The sequence below is a fragment of the Aquarana catesbeiana genome, linkage group LG04 (genome assembly GCF_042186555.1).
Source record: "Aquarana catesbeiana isolate 2022-GZ linkage group LG04, ASM4218655v1, whole genome shotgun sequence".
Classification (NCBI taxonomy): Eukaryota; Metazoa; Chordata; class Amphibia; order Anura; family Ranidae; genus Aquarana; species Aquarana catesbeiana.
In genome coordinates this window covers 657164995-657189907 of record NC_133327.1, presented here as the reverse complement: position 1 = coordinate 657189907, position 24913 = coordinate 657164995, and the positions used below count along the sequence as shown (strand labels likewise).

At 42.0% G+C, this 24913-nt stretch overlaps 1 protein-coding gene across 1 annotated transcript in view; it reads right to left on the bottom strand.

Annotated features, from left to right (window-relative positions):
* Window positions 1–383: 383 nt before the first annotated feature.
* Window positions 384–24913, bottom strand: part of CRIPT (CXXC repeat containing interactor of PDZ3 domain) — a 38994-nt gene continuing 14464 nt past the window's right edge. Inside the window, exon 5 of the mRNA XM_073628496.1 lies at window positions 384–3734. Coding sequence (XP_073484597.1) covers window positions 3670–3734 — 65 coding nt within the window. The 3' untranslated portion in view covers window positions 384–3669. The remainder of the gene's footprint in view (window positions 3735–24913) is intronic.

Genomic DNA, 24913 nt, shown 5'->3' with positions numbered 1-24913 from the left:
ATTAAAAAGTGTTTTCCAGCGCTAAACCTTTCATCTGATTTCTAAATTGCTGCATTTGTAAATTCCAAAAGCCAATATAAAGGAATAGTAGTGGTAAAAAAAAAAAAAAAAAAAGCACCTGTGGTTTTAACCAAGCTTGTTTTTTTGTACAATTCTCCTTTAAGGGGGCGTGGCAAGGGGTGTGTCCTATGCCTGCATACTTTTGCCGATAGGTGTCCCTCATTCCCATCTCAAAAAGTTGGGAGGTATGTATAAGGTATTTACTGACAGAAAAAAAAAAAAAAATATTTACTATCCAAAGTTAAAACAAGGGAGGAAGATTTAATAGATGGAAAGATGAATAAAATGACTGAAGTTCCGCTTTAATATAATAATTATCAGACTTTATAGGATGTAGAAATGTACAGTTTATTTCATACACAAATCTTCTCAGTCTGCAGAGCATGGCACTACTTTTTACATCATAAAAACAACCCTAAGCAAAACAGAACTGATGAGAACCAAATTCTTACTGCAGAAGATAAAAATAAAACATAAATTAAGAAAAAAACAAATCCAAGAATAAAGCTTTCTACACATCATTTATATAAATTTTCACAAACTGGTTTATATTTTTTAACATTTATGCATGAAGATATGTTTCTGAGTACATTAAAAATAAAAGCTGACTTTTCATGCAGTAACAATGTAACTGACAAATGTCACTTTTTTTTTACATCGACCTATAGACTGCACAAGTTACTTATTGTATTTTAGGTAACATGGTCCACTGATTACCATAAAACTTAGAAAGGGAAACACCTTCTTGCACATGTCATTCTAGCAATTTGTAAGTACAATACGGAGAATGATTATGTGACCGCAGCAGGGAGGCATGTCTACCAAGCACCCAGTAAGGAGGAGGTGACTGGAATACATATATCAGTTTCAACAGAATATTAGATGTAGGAGTCTGCAAGATCCTTGCAATGTGTATAGTGTCTATGCAATGAGCTTAAAGTGATTGTAAACCCCCCTGACCTCTTTTACACATCGGTGAGCCTTTACTAAGGCTTACCTATATGTACTGAAAATATCTCCTAAACATTTGCTGTTTAGGAGATATGTGCCTTGTAGTGCACCGAAGATGTCATTGGAGCATGCACAGTGAAGAAACGGCCCTCTGAGCCGTTTCTTCCCCAGCGTGTGCGGCTCCCGCGTGCATACGCTCCAGCCAGTCACAGAGCCGGAGTCCGTGGCCACAGAAGGAAGAGGGGTGAAGATGGATGCTTCCAGCAGTGGGGACATCGTGGGCTTCGTTTGCAAGGTAAGTGACACATAATGGGCTAGTATGCAATGCATACTAGCCCATTATGCTTTTACTTTGCAGGGGAATATAGAGGAAGTAAAACCCATCAGGGTTTACTTCCTCTTTAAAAGCGGTAGTAAAGCCCGCTTGGTCATTTTTACCTATAATAAGGCTTACCTGTAGGTAAAATGAATATCTCCTAAACATACACATTATAGGAGATATTCACCCTTGATTCAGCCAGTTATGTCACCGGTGCATGCACCCTGAAGGTCCGGCGTAATTTGCCGGACCTTCAGAGCTTCGTGCCAGAACCGAGGGCTCTCACTGCTGCAGGGCCTTGTTCCAAGGTGAGTATTTCATTAAAGCGCTTTTATGCGATACAACAGCTGCGGCTAACAACAGCACTGTGGCCTGATTCACACCTATACAGGTTGCAGTTTGAATATTCCAGGTGCATTTTGCGTTTTTCAATACACATTTTTGCTCCATTGAAGTCTATGGAACCAAAAAACAGAAAAAAAAATCCCTGGCCCGTTCCATAAAATGCAAAGATATGAACTACATCCATAGGAAACCATGTTAAATGGATTGCAGTGCGTTTCTGCAAAACTGAAAACACACTAAAAAATGCATAGGTGAGAACCAGGCCTAAGAGGAACACTTTTTTTTTTCCTCCGAAAAGTTCATTCAACAAGCTGTAATATATTTTGTGCAGGAAAAAAAAAAACAAAAAAACAAAAATGATATATTTATATATTCACAAGAGCCTGTTAGGCCTCATTCACATGGGGCGCGCACAAAACCGTACACCCATGGAGTGCGGTGTTTACCCGCACAGATGTCACATTGGGAGCAGCAGCTGTGTCTGTGCAGCTGCTACGTCCCAATCGACAGCAATGGGAGAGCCTGCATGGGGATGCACAGAATACCTTGTGTATGCTCTGTAGGAATAAAACCTTAAGGCTGGGTTCACAGTGGTGATAATTGGATGCAGGTTTCTCCGCATCCAATTCACATGTCAGGAGATTGTGACCGGCTCTCTATAAAGCCAGTTCACACAGCTCCACAGTGGCTCTGGTGCAAATTGCACAGGAGTTCTTTTCGTCTTTTGACCCATTTCAGGTCCGAATTCAGCCCAAAATTCGGGTTGAAATCGGACCTGAAATTGTGAATGGAGACGCACCGGACTCCTGCTGTGAGGCGGAGCATGCTGCAGTGTGAACCCCACCTAAAGAAGAATAGGGGTTGAATTACTTAAGGTAAATAGACGTGAAAGTGCAGTTTCTCCAGAGCTTAGTAAAGGAGGTGAAGCGCTGCTAACTTCCATCATCCAATCATATACAAGCAAAAAGCAGTTTATTTATTTATTTTTTTCCTTGCATGTGAGTGGGTATTTATTGTAAAGTGAAGCTTCTCCTCATTTACTCTTGATCAACTGCACTTCCAGAGTGCAACTACACCTGCAAAGTCATTTTGGCTTTAGTAAATCAACCCCTTAGGCCAACATTGCTGAGCTCCTTCTTAGAGACACTTGGCAGAATTAATAAATTGGCTTCTCTCCATTCAAGCAACTATTTTCTCAGACTCTTTATATCCCCCCCCCCCCCCCCAAATTTACTCATTAACCATTCATGCCAATGTTACTTACAGTGTCTGTCCAATGCCACATCCCAACCCACTAATTCCCCACTCCAGGGCTCTCTCCCTGCACCTTTATCCATTTCAGTGGCCACTTAAATACCCAGTGATTGAGCCTAGAGGGGGTGGCGATGTTACCCCCTCTGTCATGTAGAGGAGGCCACATACCAGCCCATATTCAGAAGTACTAGGTATTTTTTGCCAACTAACATGGAGAAAGGTGCGGCAGGGGACAGTGTTAAATGACAATGGGGTTGATGTACTAAAACTGAAGAGCGCAAAATCTGGTGTAGCTCTGCATAGAAACCAATCAGCTTCCAGTTCTTATTGCCAAAGCATAACTAAACAAGCTAAAGTTAGAAGCTGATTGACTACCATGTACAGCTGCACTAGATTTTGCACTCTCCAGTTTTAATAAATGAATCCCGGTGTCTCTTAAAAATGCAAGCTGAATAGCTTGTACACAGGCGGTCAAGTTCCAGTATTTCTGTGTCAATGCCTTGTAATGTGAATGCAGAAAGTGAAGAGTCAGTTCATGACCTCCATACTTGTCTTGGGTCAAGGACTCAAACATATTGAAGCCAGAGGATCAGCATGCCAGCCAGGCAACTAGCATTTGTACTTCCCTTGTAGCAGGTTTCCTTTAAACTCTTGTTCACCCCCCTCACCCTCCAAATTACTTGGTGAAACATTAGCCAGGTCAAGCATTAGAATCATTACGCAGCTCTTGCAGGCTTTTATTAAACAGAAGTTTGCTTGTAATTTTTCGTGTCCAACACTTTCTTCCCACACATTGCGCAGATTCCTGCAAGAAAAACAGATGGCAGTGTAAGCACATTCAACATAAAACAATTCTCTTATACAGTATGTTATTAATTATTAACAGACAGGGAGGTAGAAGGAACTCATTTTTTTTTTGCTGTGCTTGTCTGCAGATACCACAAGATCAGAACTACCCGATATGTTTTCCTTTGTGGCATTGGAGATGACAAGTGCTCTCTTGCAAGTTGCGGGGGAATAGAAAAAAAAAGTTGATCTCGTGATGAAAAATACAGAGAGACTGGGATACAAGATCTAACCACTCATGTCCAGCAGGGTTATGCCTTTCTTTTGAGGCAAAAGCAGTTTTTAGTTGTAGTGATTTGTCTGTTTTTGTTCACAATTTGTGACTGAACCTAAAGCCAAATGTCAGGCACATATATAAAGACACAAATGAATGCATAAAAGAGAAAAAAGGTCAGTGCTACTACCCATACACCACATAGATAGAGCTCCCAGGTGCTCAATCCACAGTCGCTGGCTGAGTAGAGTAATGTAGAAAAAATGATCCGCACTCCGGTTGTTGCTCCTAAAATTTCTTCATTTTATTGAACAGCCACAGTGAACAGACGCTGATTAAATCAGTTGACGCGTTTCAGCCTATAAAGCCTTAGTCATGACTAATTTGTGGATTTGTGTCTTTTTTCAACCTGAATATGTAAACTATATTTGGCCCGTGTGTACGGCCCTTAAAGTGAATGTAAAGACAGAAGGTTTTTTTTTGTTTTTTTTTTTTTTTAGCTTCATACATTCTATGCATGAAGATAAAAAAAACCTTCTGTGTGCAGCAGCCCCCCTAATACTTACCTGAGCCCCATCTCTATCCAGCGATGTGCATGAGTGCCTCGGCTGTCCAATCTCCCTCCTGATTGGCTGAGACACAGCAGTGGCGCCATTGTCTCCCGCTGCTGTCAAAGTCAGTTAGCCAAATCGGGAGAGAGAGAGGGGGGGCGGGGTAGAACCTCGGCTCAGAGTCTGAATGGACACACGGAGCAGTTTGGCTCGGGTGCCCCCACAGCAAGCTCCTTGCTGAAGGAAAACTTGACACAAGGGAGGGGCCGGAAGCACCGAAGAGGGACCCGAGAAAAAGGAGGATCCGGGGTGCTCTGTGCAAAACCATTTCACAGAGCAGGCAAGTAAAAAATGTTTGTTATTTTTAAAGGAAAAAAAAAAAAAAAAAAAACACACACAACACAAGTAAGTATCACTTTAAGGGCCATGTGAGGAAGGAGATTTTGTTGCAATAATCCTTTTTTTTTTCCCCCCCTAAAGTGATTGTAAAGGCTTGTTTTTTTTTTTTTTTTTTTTTTTTTTGTTTTTTTATAAATAACAAACATGTTATACTTATCTCCTCTATGCAGTAGATATGCACAGAGCAGCCTGGATCCTCCTCTTCTCGGGTCCCTCGCCGGTGCTCCTAGCCCCTCCCCCCTCTGAGAGCCCCTCGTGGACATCGCTGGAGAAAGAAGGGGCTCAGGTAGATAATTGGGGGGGGGGGGGGGGGCTGCTATACACAGAAGGTTTTTTAGCTTAATGCATAGAATGCATTAAGCTAAAAAAAACCTTCTGCCTTTACAACTTCTTTAAGGACAATGCAAGTTGCTGGCAGTTGAGTTTTTGCAGCATTTTCAGCAGCAAAGGTGTCATGTCTCGCTACGCCAGTTGGCAAGGGAGAAGACTCACAAAAGCAGGTTGTGTTCTCCCTGTATTTTCTAGTGATCCTGTTCTTGATGAATTCTCACTAGTGACAGAACTTCCAATGTGATGGGACCCTGCAGGCAGGACTTTGACCTTTAGCTTCTAAAAAAAAAAAATTGCTTTTAGTAAACAAATTCCCAGTGATTACATTGCTATCTACAAACCTCTGTTTATCAGGGCCATTAGTGAATGGTAATGGCAAGGAATTCACTGCTAGATATCTCTGGTCTAACTTGACTAATAGCAATTTGTAGCTTAGCGATGTATCTCACTGATGATATGCTTTTCACAATTACAGGTCAAACTGGTTCTACATCATTACTTTGGTGTTCGCTGCTACAATTACTGCCCATTCATTGATTTGTAGCTAAGCCACAAACGGTGAATGAAGTTCAAATGTCACGGATGAGCTTAAAATCACTGAGTGACCAAGCTCCAAATTGCTGAAAAACAAAGAAAGATCAGTGTCAGGGTCAATGGTGACCTGAAATTCTACAACCGAGACCCTGTTAACTGGTCTGACTTCAAACGTGGTCAGTTAGCTTTTAGTTAACCTTTTGCCCCTGTGGGGCAATTTTGAAATTTTTCACATACATGTTAAAATTTGCATTTTTTTTTCTCCCCTTTTCTAGAAAATTACTTCGAACTCCCAAACATTATATATTTTCTGAAAGCAGAGGCCTTGGAGATTAAAATGGTGGCTGTTGCATTTTTTTTTTGTTGAACAATATTTGTGCGGCCCTTTATCAAACGTAAATTTTAAGGAAAACGTGGTTGTAAAAATCAGAGATGGAATATGAACAAAGCATATCCCTCTATAGCAGTGATGGCGAACCTTGGCACCCCAGATGTTTTGGAACTACATTTCCCATGATGCTCTGGCACTCTGCAGTGTAGTGGAACATCATGGGAAATGTAGTTGCAAAACATCTGGGGTGCCATCACTGCTCTATAGTGTGTACTTGTCTCAATCCAGAGCACCAAGTGTAATTTCTGCCTGCTGCCTCATTCCTCTGCTATCTGCATGAGTCACTTCTGACAAGTTTTCCTGACATTAAGGCCCCTTTCACACTGGGGCGGTAGGGGGCCTCGGCGGTAAAACAGCGCTATTTTTAGCGCTGTTTTACCACGGTATTCGGCCGCTAGCGGTGCGGTTTTAACCCCCCCCCGCTGGCGGCCGAAAAAGGGTTAAAACCCCTCGTATAGCGCGGCTATAGCCGTGGTATTACCGCGGTAAACCCGCGCTGTCCCATTGATTTCAATGGGCAGGAGCGGTTTAGGAGCGGTGAATACACCGCTCCTTCACCGCTCCAAAGATGCGGCTTGCAGGAGATTTTTTCTTCTCCTGCCAGAGCACCGCTTCAGTGTGAAAGCCCTCGGGCTTTCACACTGAACAAACAGCGGAGCTGTTTAGGGGCGGTTTGCAGGCGGTATTTTTAGCGCAATAACGCCTGCAAACTGCCCCAGTGTGAAAGCGGCCTAAGAGAAAAAAAAAAAAAAAGACAGCGGAAAGACCTCCAGCACACAGTCTTTGATTAACAGCCTTAGCCCTGTTCCTGTGTGAAGGGGGGTGTGCTCCCTCCCTCCAATCAACTCTGCAGTGTGGAATTTAAGCTCTCCGACCCCTGTTTTGGCAGCTTGGACAAGCTTTCAAAAATTCAGGTTTTTAAACAGCTGTAGAGAAGAGAGGACTGCAGATAAAATGGTACAACTTATGTAGGAGGCTTTGTTTCATCTTTCATCACCTGAGCCTAGTCACTTCATTGGGTATATGTAAGGGGTTACAACCACTTTAAAATTAATTTTAGTACACATAAACACAATATAATAACTAATTTTTTGGCAAGATATAAAAGATGGTGCTGCGTTGAGTAAAGAGATACCAAACAGGTTAAAGTGGATGTAAACCCGATTCATGAAATTTGAGCTGGGCACATATCTGCAGTGTTTTGTTATTTCTCTTCAAAGCCCTGTGTCCCATAGATTTGTCCTGCTCTGTTGTTCTGTTATCAGCCTGATAACTTTTGACAAGCTCTCCGAGACGGGAGACTGAAGTGTGTGTCGGAGGAGGTTGCTATAAATAGATTAGCAGACTGCTAAACTATTCACAGGCACGCTCTGCGTGTGTGGGGATGGGGTGTGTGCCTTTCCTCCAATCAGCTGTCTCACAGTGTCTAACAATAATCCACCCCTACAGATGAATGAGGAAGTGAAAAATCAAACAGGACGTGCACTTTCCAAGCAGTATTTAAAGGGGGAGACAGCAGATATACATGTAAAACCTATGTAGGGAGATTGGTTTCATCTTTGTGTATCATCTGAGCCTGTTCACTTCACTGGGTATATGTGAGGGTTTACATCCACTTTAAGATTTAAAATTGTGCATGCCTGTGAAACAGCAACAAGCTATAGTACCTAAAATTGTCCATAGGCACCACTTTAAAAACCTTTACAGGTTATTAGTTTAGTTAGAATCAAACATGAGCTATGGCGCTAGAATTATTGCTCTCACTCCAATGTTTGTGGCAATACCTCATATGTGTAAAAAGAGTAAATCAGCGCAGATAAGTATATAAAAAGCACTCAGCAGCTGAACACCAGGGTCAACAATCAAATCCCTAAAGTAAATAAATATGCAGATGGTGCAGCGCTAAATAAAAAAAATATTCATAAAACATATAATAAATGAAATCGTTCAGATTCAAATGCAGCACAGAAAGTCCATGGAACATCCAATGAATCCAATCACTCAGGTGAGGTGAGATTGTATGCTGACATCAGTGACTTATCAGTGTACCCTCCACCAGTACAAAGGATGGCCTCTCACCTGATGACAGGGACCCTTTAATTATAGAGGGTCATACAAGCGTTCCCTTACGGATCAATTCAGGATGGGGCACAGCAGATAAATATCCATCACTTCCGTCATGTAGCAGGGCACTGAGGGGTGGATTAAGGCACTTTCCCAGGTGTGTAGTATGGAACAGAGAAGGATAACAAAATAGTGCTCTCCGTATAATATAGTTTATTTAAATAAAACAAATGATACACTTACAAGTGAGGCACTTCTCCAGTGCCGGATGAAATGGCATGAATCGATAGCGTGTAAACAAAGCAGGGCAGGATGCACAATGGCCGCGGGTGACGTCATGACGTATCCTTGTTCTGGACGCGTTGCGTCCCAGTGGGCGGGGACTTCTTCAGTAGATAAACTACGTGGGCACCCGCGCTTTATACTAGGTGAGTTACCATGGCAATTGTAAATAAACCTTGGACGGCGTACACTACACCGGGATACAATCCCAGAAGTGTCCCCATACGAGGCAAACTGAACCAACGGAAATAGATCTATGGATACCGATTTTACATACACATCAAAACACCATAAAATTGGCAATTTAAATCCTAATTAAATGCATTACCACAAAGGAACATATGCAATATTAGAAAATATATATAAAAATATAAAATAATCCCCATAATATATAAAATATATTATATTAAATGGAATTAAAAATAGGGAATTGAAAAATAGAAAAGAAAATAATGATAAAATATATACATCATCCGCGGCACCAACAATAATACTATAATGAATCAACGATCAGAGATAAAACAATTAGTATCAAAATCTACATTTAATCCATCAGGGCAAAGAACTCGGGTTTCATATATCCAATAAGATTCCCTTTTGCTTAATTGTCTATTAAAATTGCCCCCCCTCCAGTGCTTAGTAACCCTTTCAATGCCCCAGAATTTCAAACTCTTAGGATTCTGTTGGTGAAAGAGTTTGAAATGTCTAGACATATTGTGGGTCTTAAGGCCTTTCTTGATATTATTAACATGTTCCGCCAACCTCACATGCAGGGGTCTAGAAGTTCTACCGATATACTGGAGCCCACAGCCGCACTCCAGCATATAGACAACACCGACAGTGTCGCAAGTGATTAATTGCTTAATATCATACTCTCTATTGGTGGCTGATGCAAGAAATTTTTTTTTTTTTAATGTTTCCTTTGGAGTGCTTGCATGGGACACATCTTCCACATGCATAAAAGCCTCCCAAAAAGGAAAATAACCTGTCGGAAGTTGGGACTGGGGGATTTAAAACACCAGGGGCTAAACGATCCCTTAATGAAGGAGCTTTCTTGTTGATGAATTGTGGTCGGTCCGGTAACACAGGGCCTAAAACTTTATCCTGCTTTAGGATAGACCAATTTTTTGGTATGATTTTCTCAAATTTGCGATATTGCACATTTATAATCTAAAACAATTTTAAAATTATGGTTATCTCCTTTTAGATCCTTAATAGGATTAGAGATAAGTGTGCTTCTATCCATCGATTTAACTCTTGTTACTTCTTCCTCTAAAGCAACTCGATCATAACCTTTTTGTTCAAATCTAGAAGTGAGGACATGAGACTGAATGACAAAGTCATCCTCATTAGTGCAATTACGACGTAACCTGATGAACTGTCCCCTGGGGATGTTGCACAACCAAGAACGGTAATGACAACTGCCCAGGGGAATATGCGAGTTACGATCGGTGGGTTTGAAATAGTTGGTAAGCTTAAAATGATCATTGTCAATGCTAATGGTCAAAACAAGAAACACAACCCTTTCAGGGTCAATCGTCCATGTCAAAGATATATTTTTTTTCTTTGACATGGACGATTGACCCCGAAAGGGTTGTGTTTATGAGGATGACTTTGTCATTCAGTCTCATGTCCTCACTTCTAGATTTGAGCAAAAAGGTTATGATCGAGTTGCTTTAGAGCAGTGGTTCTCAACTCCAGTCCTCGGGACCCACCAACAGGCCAGATTTTAAGTATTGCCTTGGGGAGATGCAGACTAGAATACTGCAATCACTGAGCCGCAAATTATATCACCTGTGATGTATTTCAGTTATCTTGCAAACCTGGCCTGTTGGTGGGTCCTGAGGCCTGGAGTTGAGAACCACTGCTTTAGAGGAAGAAGTAACAAGAGTTAAATCGATGGATAGAAGCACACTGATCTCTAATCCTATTAAGGATCTAAAAGGAGACAAACATAAAATTTTAAAATTGTTTTAGATTATAATGTGCAATATCGCAAATTTGAGAAAATCATACAAAAAAACTGATCTATCCTAAAGCAGGATACAGTTTTAGGCCCTGTGTTACCAGACCGACCACAATTCATCTACAAGAAAGCTCCTTCATTAAGGGATCGTTTAGCCCCTGGTGTTTTAAATCCCCCAGTCCCAACTTCCGACAGGTTATTTTCCTTTTTGGGAGGCTTTTATGCATGTGGAAGATGTGTCCCATGCAAGCACTCCAAAGGAAACATTAAAAAAAAAAAACGGAAAAAATTTCTTGCAGCCGCCACCAATAGAGAGTATGATATTAAGCAATTAATCACTTGCGACACTGTCGGTGTTGTCTATATGTTGGAGTGCGGCTGTGGGCTCCAGTATATCGGTAGAACTTCTTAAAAAAAAAAAAAAATGGAGGGGACACTAGAGAGAAGAAAAGGAAATTGCTGCTCACCCCTTAAAAATTGGAACAAAAAAGGAAAGATTTCCCCACATTGGGGTTTTTAGGCAGCACAGTAACAGATATAGTCAATGTTGTATGAAAAAATATAACAATTTTATTGGATAATATACCATCAGAGTTAAAAACAATGAGCTCCAGTGGGAATTACTTTAAAAATTGTTGGCTGAACATACATAGGCAGACATTTGTTCATAACAATACTTTAAATCATGAACATTAAACCTGACGCGTTTCAACCCCTATAATTGGGGTCTTCTTCAGAGGATCAGTCTGCTGGGGAGAACACGAAAATAGAGTTGATATACACATATAAGTTCCATTGGTAAAAATATAATATTAACTACATTAACTATGTAATACATCAATGCAGTATAGTTACCAAATGAATGTATGTCCAACGGAAAATACAGATTCCCACATGGAGATCCCTTTAAAAAGATATGTTTCTTTGCCCTCTTCCCCAAGGGGAGGATTCCAAACACTTCTACCGCCACCGCAACCCAGACAAGGATGGTGAGAAGCAACGTGGCTTACGAGAGGTCACACTTTAAAGCACCGCCCGCCAGAGCAGACGACCGGCCGGAAAGCATCAGACCACCTGCGATGAAAATTTGCAAGGCAAAATAAGTAAAAGCCCATAATAGGGTAGTCAGATTTATTCTGTGGACTAAAAAAGCCACTGAGGAATCAAGGTCATCTAAGTTTATAAATGTAATATATATGGTTCAAGCCGAAAGGGTTACGAACCATATTTATCTGGTATGTGTTTAAAGGTAAATACCATGGGGGGCGTGGCCTGGACGGCGATGTGAGCGGACGTGTGAGCCTGTAGCTCCGCTGACGGCAGATCCTCCTTCACTCATCCTGCACGATAGGAACACCGAACCCCGCTAAAAAACAGCCACAAACCGGACACGAACCACCGAGCACATCATGTCCCCGCCGAGGCGCACCAACACAGCCTCCTCGTCCCTTGAGAGATACCGCAGGACGGAGCGGGACACAGAGAGCCAAGATGGCGCCGCGCCAGCAGAGCACGAGGCCTCTCTCACAAATCAACCACCTAACGACACCGCCAAGGTACTTGAGGCAATCTCCCTATGCCAATCTACCCTTACATCTAAAATAGAGGAGGTGAAGGTGGATATTTCATTAATCAGGCACGACAAGACAAAGCTCAGAGAACGGGTCACTGAGACTGAGACTAGAATTGGGAGGGTGGAAGACACGCTGTACCCCCTGCAAAACTCACAGGAGGATATGCAGCACCAACTACAGCAACTGGCACAGAAACAGGACGATTTGGAGAACCGGACCCGCAGGTCCAATCTCCGGTTTATTGGACTGCCAGAGGGTTCTGAGGGCACTGACCCAGCCACCTTTTTAGAGCAACTCCTGATCAAAACGTATGGGAGGGAGGCATTTTCAACTACTTTTGTGGTAGAACGTGCCCATCGCATGCCAGCCCGCCGTCCACCTGAAGGGGCACCCCCGCGCACATTCATAGCAAAGCTACTGAACTTCAGGGACCGGGACGCGGTCCTACGGCTGGCAAGACTGAAGGGAAATATTCCATACCAATCCGGCTCCATCTCAGCGTTCCCGGACTTTTCAGCGGAGGTCCAGCGCCAAAGAGCTAGATTCTCTGACATCAAACGTCGCCTCAAAGCACATCACATAAAATACGCAATGCTTTTTCCAGCCCGCCTTCGTGTGGTGGGCGAGGACCGTGTCCACTTCTTTGAAGACCCACACATGGCTTCCACATGGCTGGATCAACAAGATGCGCAGAGAAACCGGCCTGCCTGAGACATACCCCCGCTGTCAACTAAAGTAAGTGACATTGCACTACTCTTTAAACTGCAATATTTCTCAGGATCCTCGTAATTCGGCCCAACAGATGCACCTCCACAAACCCCATAGTTGCTGAACGTTTTCCTAACAATATATCCTGTGGACCTCCTATACGCCATGACACTCCACCGATAAAAATTCTGAACTGCCATAGGGCCCTACACATCGCCCCAGGCCCACTACACACTGCTACAAGCCACTTATGCTCTCCGCATGAGAACCCCTATAACACCAATACCGAAATAGCTCGTCACTATCCTCCATTTTGTCTGAAAACCATGCCTTGCTACCAATCACACCCTAAAGGATCACAGAGGACTGTTACGGCTCCTTTACGGCTTAGGGACTGGGAGGACTTTGCCCTTGCTATACTCATACTCCTTTTTGTCAACCATCACAGTGGAAATTGTTCCTACCATACAGAAACTTTTTTTTTTTTCTACTTGCCGCATAACTGAGGCTACGTGTGCTTCATCGCTGGTATATCACCCAGTATTCGTTCGCCCCCCAAAGGGTGTTTGTTTATGTCACCACTGTCGTTGCCCAATAGGCTATTGATGGTGCTGACTGGTTTAATGTGCACCTGTTCTTTGATTTTTTGTTTTAAATTTACTTACAGTAACACCTTTTATCCTCACAGCTGCACTAAGTTTGGGATGCATGCCCCAGTCAAGTTCGGGCGACTGAGGGCAGGGAGGGTGGGTAGGGGAAAAGTTAAGTTACAAGTTAAGTTAAGAAACATGTATAACAACTTGCAACGCACTGCACTGTATTTCTATGTGTATTGTTACATGAAGGAGAGAGGAGTGGCCGAGACCACCCCGGGAGACTGGAGGCGGGCACACGCCCTTAACAAGCGCCATAACTCTATCCTAAAAGGTCATTGGAAATGCCATTCAAATGGCTAATTTAAAATTTCTTATCTGGAATGTTCGCGGGATTCGTGACAAACTCAAGCGCACGGCTGTCTTTACCTGCCTTAAAACATACCGTGCAGACATCACGGTTTTGGTTGAGACCCACGTTACAGGACAGCTCCAGCTCGCGCTGAAGCGACCCTGGATAGGCTGGGCGTTTCATGCCACTTACACTCCTTACTCCCGCGGGGTCTCGGTCCTTATAACTAAGACTGCACCTTTTGCGTTAATTTCAGTGCGCACAGACCCTCACGGTAGCTTTGTCTTCATACATTGTACATTATATGGCTCCCAATACTTGATTATGGCATTCTACATACCCCCACCATATAAATCCAACTTCATTACAGAAGGCCTACTATATATGGCTCAACACCCCAATATACTCGCTATCTGGATGGGGATTTCAATATGGTACTGAACCCTCAGATAGATAGAACACAACCCGGGCAGGATGTCCACCCTCCAGACACTACCAGACTAGGACGTACATTAAAAGAATTTTCGCTGACTGATGTCTGGAGATATAGACATCCCCATGACTTGGCGTACTCATGCTTTTCTGCAACCCATTCCACTATGTCCCGCATTGACCTTATTTTAATATCCGACATAATACTTACCCAATTAACTGACTCGGGTTATCACACTAGATCCCTCTCTGACCATGCCCCCTGCTGGGCAACACTACAATTGACCCAGCACGCTGGGCCTCGGACCTGGCGATTACACCCCTTCTGGTTATCAATGGTAAGCGACCAGGAGGAAACACACGAGGAATGGAAATTCTTCTTTAGAATTAATCAAAACACTGCCTCCACGGGCAATATTTGGGAGGCATACAAACTACATGTCCGCACTATTCTAACTTCCCGCATAAACAGAATCAAAACCTCCTCCAATTTACTTATCAAGCAGGCCTCGGATAGGATTGACACACTAACAAGAGAATTTCATAAAGATCCCAGTCAAGAAAGAGCAGCAACACTTAGACTCCATACACGGCTACTAGACCAACTACACTACGATAAAGCTAAGCAGAAACTCTTCTTCCTAAAGCAACGCATGTTCGAGCAAGGGGAGCGCGCTGGCAAATTATTAGCATACCTGGCCCACCAAAACACCAACCCCCCAGTGGTGGTAACCCTGCTGGGACCCCACAACACCAAAATTTCAGACCCACCTGAAGTGGCGGAAGTATTTCGCAAATACTACTCAGATTTATACTCCTCTAAGGTATCAGCCACTACACAGGAAACCAGACTGTTCCTTCAGGAAATCCCCTTCCCACAATTATCAGAACCTCAGCTACAAGAACTGGAGGCTCCCCTCACACTAGATGAAATTACCCTAGCTATTGCATCCTTGGCTCCGGGAAAGGCACTGGGAGGTGATGGTCTCCCATTAGACTTTTATGCGGCATACTCAGAGATATTAACCCCTGAACTCCTGAAGCTATACAATCACATATTTGAAACTAAAACCCTCCCTGAAACCCTCCGTCAGGCGGTAATTATAGTAATCCCCAAACCGGGCAAAGACCCCCAACTACCAGAATCCTATCGCCCTATTTCACTTCTCCAAGCAGACATAAAAATATTAGCCAAAATATTAGCCATGCGCCTTAATAATAGCATCCTCTCTCTTGTCCACCCCGACCAGACAGGATTCATGCCAGGAAAAAACACAGCCATGAATCTAAGACGCCTACACATGAATATCCAAGTGGACCACGAGAATGTGGGAGATAGAGCCGTAGTGACACTCGACGCCGCCAAGGCGTTCGACTCAGTGGAGTGGGGATATCTCTGGGAGTGCCTACGGGGCTACGGATTCGGCCCCAACTTTATACAATGGGTACAGCTGCTATATTTTTCCCCAATAGCAAGAGTGGTGGTAAATGGCTGCACATCCGACCCCTTCCCGTTAAGTAGAGGAACCCGTCAGGGTTGCCCGCTGTCCCCTTTGCTATATGCTTTGGCGGTGGAACCTCTGGCTATTTCCCTTAGACAGAATCCACACATACGGGGGCTACGAGCGGGACCTTTAACAGAAACATTAAGTATGTACGCAGATGACATGCTCATTTATTTAGAGGACACCGGTCCATCTTTACAGGCGACCCTGTTAACTATTGAAGAATTTGGTAAACATTCAGGTCTAAGCATGAACTGGACCAAATCCCAGATTCTCCCACTAGATGTGACATCCCCAACACATAACGCGGCGTCTCTCCCCCTGCAGAGAGTTGCATCTATTAAATACTTAGGTATAGTAATCACTAGAGATCCATTGGAATACACCACGAATAATATTGAACCACTTTTTTCATACCTAAAATCACGAACACAAACCTGGGCGAGACTCCCTCTTGGTGTAATGGGCAGGATTAACCTCTTTAAGATGATACTACTACCAAAATTTCTTTATACACTCTGGAACTCCCCAATTTTTATTCCCCTTAAAATTTTCAAAACCCTCGATAAAATCCTTAATTCCTTTGTTTGGGGCCCTAATAGGCATAAACTAGCCTGGAACACACTTAAAAACCCTACTTCTTCTGGGGGGGCTGCCCTCCCGGACATACACACGTACTATATAGCAGCTCAGCTCTCACACTTCTATTATATCCACAAAACAGACGAAGAAAGATACCAAATTTTAGTTTGCAGGAAAGCTAATAAAGACCTATACTCCCCACTACAAGTTCTCTTCAGAGGAGGCAACACCAAACACAAAAAAGAGGACCGCAACTTACTGCTATCCCAGCACAGACGCGTATGGGAGAGAGCTGTCAGGCTCACTGGAAATGATCCTTTCCACTCACACACTCCATTGTGGCATAATCCACAGTTGAGGGAGCTCATGTCTTTACCTGGGACCACCACTTGGGCCGCTAAAGGAATAGTATTCCTATTTCAGGTTATCACTATATTTGGCATGAGAAATTTTGAAACAATTTGCGAAGAGTATGACCTCTCTCCCCACATGCGATTTAGATACATACAACTGAAACACGCACTCCATGCACAATTCACAAATGGCTTCCCCAATCCACAATCATTAACACTAGTGGACGTGATTACTGGATCAGACCCAGACAAACTTATCTCTACCCTATATACCATTCTACGCACCAAATCGGTAGCCAATATTGCCGATAATGCAAGGCTTAGATGGGAAAATGATGTAGGACCAATAGATTGTTCTGACTGGGAGGACATACTGGAAAACGTTAAAAAAACCTCACCTAAAATCTCAGAACGCCTGACCCAACTTTACATAATACACAAATCCTATCTCACACCAGCCAGAATAGCCAAATACTCCCCACAGCAAAACCCAAACTGCCCTAGGTGTTCCAGTAACCCCTGCACATTCTACCATTTAATATGGCTATGCCCCGAAATACAAAGCTACTGGACACAGATCATTAAATTCCTCCACGACCATATGGGTTCACCGATCCAGCTAGACCCCAAGCTATGTCTCCTTGGCCTTTTACCAGACACCATCAAAGACAGATCCACAATCACATTTCTCAGCGAATCAATATTTTATGCTAGAAAATTAGTGGCTAAGTATTGGATGGGTACAGACTCTCCCACCATACAGACCTGGATTAGGGAGGTGAACATCTCACTACCATACAAAAGGGCTATGTACAAACACAGAGGTCGCCCAAATAAATACTATAAAATTTGGAACAAATGGCTGAACAATGAAAACACTTGCGTTGTTTAATTTTGAAGTATTTTAGGAGTTTAATGAGCCTCCCGTGAACACCTCATTATACTATGGTATATAAGACCAAGCTACAACCCCCAATAAATGCCATAAACAGGTTTTAATAACTAGAAATGCAATGATGAAAACTGTGAAGCACTTTCTGTAACCATATTGTTATATGCCGATATGTAAAATGCACAACATACTTGTGTACCCTCACACTTTGTGGGAAATACCCCTTCATGTGATTGCAAGTGATGCACTATAACTGTACAATGACATAATTTTTCAACAATAAACATGTTCTTTTTCAAAAAAAAAAAAAAAAAAAAAAAAAAAAAAAAAAAAAAAAAAAAAAGGTAAATACCATAGAAGGTACATAGCTGCAAGAATAATGGTAAATACTCTATTTGTGCAAAAAAAAAAAAAAATGGTGGTGACGGAGTGAAGGAAAAGTGAAAAAGGGTTGAAAAGTGAAATAAAACATGCAAACTAGGTATAATGAATTATAATAAACAACTAAAGTGGTGCAGACAAGTGCAAGTGAGTGGAGAGGGGGGGAAAAAGGGGTTGTTTGGGGGGTGGTGATGTGAGAACGGAATTGTTACCTCAACAAGTGCTAGATAGCGCATGTGGATGCATCAAATTGTCCCATATGACTAGACTGTTACTTGTTAGCCAACCCGGGATTGGTCACAAGCTGTATAAGACTCAGGGGGTTGGTAACCACAACCTGAGTCAGCCAGTCTAAAAACAAACAAAATATAGAATTGTAAAGAATATGACCAAACATATTGTTAGTAGTCAAAAAAATAATGGTAATAATAGGGGTCAATGAGCCCTAATTGTGTGAGACAAAAAGATGCTATAACAACACATGGCTAAAAGGGTGTACTTACTAAGTGGTCGAGAGTGACAGCAGGAGTGATAACAGGCAGCAGAGGATGTTTGCAGTTCACCAGATAAGAAGAGATTGAAGACATGTTACAAGTGCCAGTTTTTATACCTATAATTAGGGGGGTGTGTGTACCTTGCACCAGTCCATCCAGGTGTGTACAATCCGCCGATAATCCCATGGTGGGCGGCATGGCGGCCATCATGGCAGCCAAGTGTGATCTCCCCGGCGTTCCGGAAGAGCGTAGCTCCGAACTCTCGTCATTCTCGACGAAATCTCGCGATGTCTATGACGTCACGTCGCTCGCGCGGGGCCCCGCACATGCGCAGTGACGAAAGGCATCCGAGAATGTTCCGGAATGCCGCCGGCAAGGAGGGAGAGATCCCCAACGCGGCGCCCGGTGGCCAGCCAAGCGTCCAATGGGGAAACATGGGGGGAAGAGGAGCCGCCCGGACGGGCCGGCCCGTCCCCCCCCCCTTGCTCCCCCCCATGTTTCCCCATTGGACGCTTAGCTGGCCACCGGGCGGCGCGTTGGGGATCTCTCCCTCCTTGCCGGCGGCATTCCGGAACATTCTCGGATGCCTTTCGTCACTGCGCATGCGCGGGGCCCCGCACGAGCGACATGACGTCATAGACATCGCGAGATTTCGGCGAGAATGACGAGAATTCGGAGCTACGCTCTTCCGGAACGCCGGGGAGATCACACTTGGCTGCCATGATGGCCGCCATGCCGCCCGCCATGGGATTATCGGCGGATTGTACACACCTGGATGGACTGGTGCAAGGTACACACACCCCCCTAATTATAGGTATAAAAACTGGCACTTGTAACATGTCTTCAATCTCTTATCTGGTGAACTGCAAACATCCTCTGCTGCCTGTTATCACTCCTGCTGTCACTCTCGACCACTTAGTAAGTACACCCTTTTAGCCATGTGTTGTTATAGCATCTTTTTGTCTCACACAATTAGGGCTCATTGACCCCTATTATTACCATTATTTTTTTGACTACTAACAATATGTTTGGTCATATTCTTTACAATTATATATTTTGTTTGTTTGTAGACTGGTGGACTCAGGTTGTGGATACCAACCCCCTGAGTCTTATACAGCTTGTGACCAATCCCGGGTTGGCTAACAAGTAACAGTCTAGCCATATGGGACAATTTGATGCATCCACATGTGCTAGCACTTGTTGAGGTAACAATTCCGTTCTCACATCACCACCCCCCAAACAACTCCTTTTCCCCCCCTCTCCACTCACTTGCACTTGTCTGCACCACTTTAGTTGTTTATTATAATTCATTACACCTAGCTTGCATGTTTTATTTCACTTTTCAACCCTTTTTCACTTTTCCTTCACTCCGTCACCACCATTTTTTTTATTTTTTTTTGCACAAATAGAGTATTTACCATTATTCTTGCAGCTATGTACCTTCTATGGTATTTACCTTTAAACACATACCAGATAAATATGGTTCGTAACCCTTTCGGCTTGAGCCATATATTACATTTATAAACTTAGATGACCTTGATTCCTCAGTGGCTTTTTTTAGTCCACAGAATAAATCTGACTACCCTATTATGGGCTTTTACTCATTTTGCCTTGCAAATTTTCATCGCAGGTGGTCTGATGCTTTCCGGCCGGTCGTCTGCTCTGGCGGGCGGTGCTTTAAAGTGTGACCTCTCGTAAGCCACGTTGCTTCTCACCATCCTTGTCTGGGTTGCGGTGGCGGTAGAAGTGTTTGGAATCCTCCCCTTGGGGAAGAGGGCAAAGCAACATATCTTTTTAAAGGGATCTCCATGTGGGAATCTGTATTTTCCGTTGGACATACATTCATTTGGTAACTATACTGCATTGATGTATTACATAGTTAATGTAGTTAATATTATATTTATACCAATGGAACTTATATGTGTATATCAACTCTATTTTCGTGTTCTCCCCAGCAGACTGATCCTCTGAAGAAGACCCCAATTATAGGGGTTGAAACGCGTCAAGTTTAATGTCCATGATTTAAAGTATTGTTATGAACAAATGTCTGCCTATGTATGTTCAGCCAACAATTTTTAAAGTAATTCCCACTGGAGCTCATTGTTTTTAACTCTGATGGTATATTATCCAATAAAATTGTTATATTTTTTCATAGAACATTGACTATATCTGTTACTGTGCTGCCTAAAAACCCCAATGTGGGGAAATCTTTCCTTTTTTGTTCCAATCGGTAGAACTTCTAGACCCCTGCATATGAGGTTGGCGGAACATGTTAATAATATCAAGAAAGGCCTTAAGTCCCACAATGTGTCTAGACATTTCAAACTATTTCACCGACAGAATCCTAAGAGTTTGAAATTCTGGGGCATTGAAAGGGTTACTAAGCACTGGAGGGTGGTGGGGAGGGGGCAATTTTTTTTAGACAATTAAGCAAAAGGGAATCTTATTGGATATATGAAACCCGAGTTCTTTGCCCTGATGGAATAAATGTAGATTTTGATGCTAATTGTTTTTTCTCTGATCGTTGATTCATTATGGTATTATTGTTGGTGCAGTCGATGGCCGCGGATGATGTATATATTTTATCATTATTTTTTTCTATTTTTCAATTCCCTATTTTTAATTCCATTTAATATAATATATTTTATATATTATGGGGATTATTTTATATTTTTATATATATTTTCTAATTTGGCATATGTTCCTTTGCGGTAATGCATTTAATTAGGATTTAAATTGCCAATTTTATGGTGTTTTGATGTGTATGTAAAAATCGGTATCCATAGATCTATTTCTGTTGGTTCAGTTTGCCCCGTATGGGGACACTTCCGGGATTGTATCCCGGTGTAGTGTACGCCGTCCAAGGTTTATTTACAATTGCCATGGTAACTCACATAGTATAAAGCGCGGGTGCCCACGTCGTTTCTCTATCTGCTGAAGAAGTCCCCGCCCACTGGGACGCAACGCGTCCAGAATGAGGATACGTCGTGACGTCACCCGCGGCCATCGCGCATCTTGCCCTGCTTTGTTTACACGCTAATCGATTCATGCTGTTTCATCCGGCACTGGAGAAGTGGCTCACTTGTAAGTGTATCATTTGTTTTATTTAAATAAACTATATTGGGCGCATGCGCGGCATGGAGAGGAGCAGACGCAGCTGAGGAGAGCTCCATCGTTCCTGGGCAAACGGCCGCATTAAACGGGGATAATATCACCCGCAACTGGCACATTTTGTGACATCCCCACACTACTAACATAGTGCATGCCTGCACCCTCACACAATACTGCCGGAGATCTGTGAAAAGAGGCAGCATGTCTCAAGATGGCGCCGGCTCCCTGCACTCCACTGCAGAGTCTCACTCCCCTGCTGAAGTTCGGCAAGACCCCATGGCATCAGCATCAGGAGGACAAACACCAGAAAACAGTGAGTACACCCCCCTTTCAAAAGCTGAATTGGACATCAGCTTAGATGTACTTTGCACTAGGTTACTCACTAAATTTCAAACAGAACTGCAAAAATCTACCTCCACTTTGTCCCAAGAAATAGCTGCCCTAGGCTCCCACACTGATTTACTTGAAAACAAGCATGATGAACGTGCAATTACTTTCGATGATTTATCCAGGGAGCATGAAAACCTCTCATCAGCTTTCGCGCAACTGCAAGCGCATGTGGAGGATTTAGATAACAGAAACAGAAGGAATAATATCAGAATAAGAGGTGCCCCAGAAACCATTACTGATTTACCAGCATATACCACCAAATTATTCCGGACGCTGTTACCAGAGCAAAATCCCCAGTCCTTCACGTGCGATCGCATACACCGCGCCCTAAGAGCTAAACCTCCTCCTGACAAACCTCCCCGAGATATAATCCTCTGTATGAAAGACTTCTTGGTGAAGGAAGAAATAATGAGAGCTGCAAGGAGTCTCAGAAATATTACTCTTGATGGAGTACATTTGCAGTTATACCCAGATATCTCTCAAGCTACCCTGGACAGACGCAGGAAAATGAAAGAAAATTACTACAATTTTTTCCACGGCCAGAATCAGATACAGATGGGGTTTTCCTTTTAAGCTGATTATCCCGCATAACGGCACAACTTATATTGCCACCTCGATCCCTGAAGGCCAGGATATTCTCGTCAAGCTAGGATTATGGAACCCCAATAATCCTCCACGTACCCCATCTACGCCCAGGCAAGCTCCGATATGGAACACTCCCTCACACAGAGGGGACAGACGCAGGCCTAGACATGAAGCGGGCCAATGGAGTCCTAATTAACATCAGGCATCTATGATGAGCCTTCAATTTCAGTCATTTACACTGGATATTTGAGATCCAATTGGCTCTCTTTCTACCATATCTTTTTTTTCAATTTCAATTATACCCATTTTCTGGTTCCATTTGTTTTACAGGTTTCAATCTTCTATTTTTTTTTCCAGGCGGAATCTATTACAGGTTACTATATTGTTCTTATACATTAAATCTCCTCTATTTCCTTTAGCAGCTAATTATGGTGTTATTATCCCTAAAGGACTCAACACTGACATCTTCAGCTTTTCACAGGGACTTTGAGTATACAGCACTCACCTTCATCTAACTCACATACCAACTCATATAATAACTGCAACGCTGACATCTTATGACTATATATGGTATTACGATCATTCCTCTCTTTTTCAAGATAATGGTATCCAACATCCATGTATATGATCTAATTCAACATTTAACAGTTGTAATTCCTTCTTAAATTAACAAGTTATGATAATTTTGAATTTAAATTCTGTTTCTATGCTGTTTACAATGTACATGACTTCAGATCTCTCAGCAGTATGGAATACACATGAGGCATAGATCCAAATAATACCGCAAACCTTTCTGTAAAATTATATATACACAACATTTTTGCTGATTGTGGTTACATACCAGCTATTAATACATTTACATTAGTAGATGTTGGGGCTATTAATATTTTTCAAGTTGCTCATTACAGGGCCTTTAGTAAAGTTACGCAAGCTTAGTTGCAAAAAAATATATTTATGCTTTCAGACAAAAGTTTTTTTTTTCTTTTTGATGTACTATTATTAATATAACAACTATTAGTGGCGGCCGTTTGCTCACTTGTCGACATGAATCATCCCCTCTCAGTCGTTACCCATTCTCCAGTTTTTAGGAGACATTACAAGTTTTTTAGATGTATCGATTTACATCTTCTATTTCAACTTTCTATATCACTTTTTTTTATTTTTTTCATTACCAATATTTTGACGCACAAACTGCTAAGACTGAGTTTGAGACACTGTGGTCTCATATGTGTTCTCAGTCGGTTGGAGATTCCTGTCTTTCCCAACCCCATGTTATTTTCCTATAATAGATCTATGGTACAACTCGTATGGTTTAATAAAATTTTCGTTAATACATCAGATAAGAAAGTTCACGGTACAAGGCTTAAATTCTTTATTCGCATCAATAGAATTAAGCGAATCGTTTTTTTCTTTAACTTTTTTTGCACCTGTTTATATATAGAAATAATATCTCAAGATAGAGAGAGATAATATATATATATATATATATATATATATATATATATATATATATATATATATATATATATATATATATATATATATATATATATATATATATATATATATATATATATATATATATATATATATATATATATATATAAGAAAATTTTTCAATACACATTAGCACTTTCTGTCAGAGTCCCAAAAATAAACGTACCACCATGACCATTGTAACTATTTCACATAATGTACAAGGATTTAATTCCCCAAATAAAAGGAAAAAAGCTTTTTTGCAATTTAAGAAATTAAACGCAAAAATAATCCTTTTGCAGGAAACTCACTTTATGAAGGACAATCATCCAAACTTCTTTCATAAAGCTTATAATCAATCCTTCTACACTTCATCTCCCTCTAAAACTAAAGGAGTAGCCATCTTTATTCATCAATCTTTACCACTTGAAGTTCAACAGGTCTACAAAGATCAAGACAGTAGATTTATTATAATTAAAGGTATCCTGTCTGGTAGAGAACTAACAATCGCCAATGTTTATGCACCAAATAAAACTCAAACCACCATTCTTTACTCATTTATTTTAACATCCTGCAACGTTATCATTCACTACATATTATATTAGGTGGAGACTTTAATTCAGTAGCTCAACCAAATTTAGATCGTAGTAGACACAATATAAACTCAAGAACATTCTCTAAAACAACATAAAAACACATAAACGACCTACAACTTATAGATTCATGGAGAGCATTAAATGTGGGTGCACGTGAATACACTTTTTATTCACACCCACATGATTCATATTCACGTTTAGACTATATCTTATGTACCCCTATAATCCTATCCAATGCATGTGAAGCACTGATTCACCCGTGTACTTGGTCAGACCATCAGATAACTACACTCAACACACATTTTATAGGTCTTACCTCAACACCTTACTCATGAGACTCAACGAATCTTTATTAACAGAACCTACCCACCAACAAGAAATAA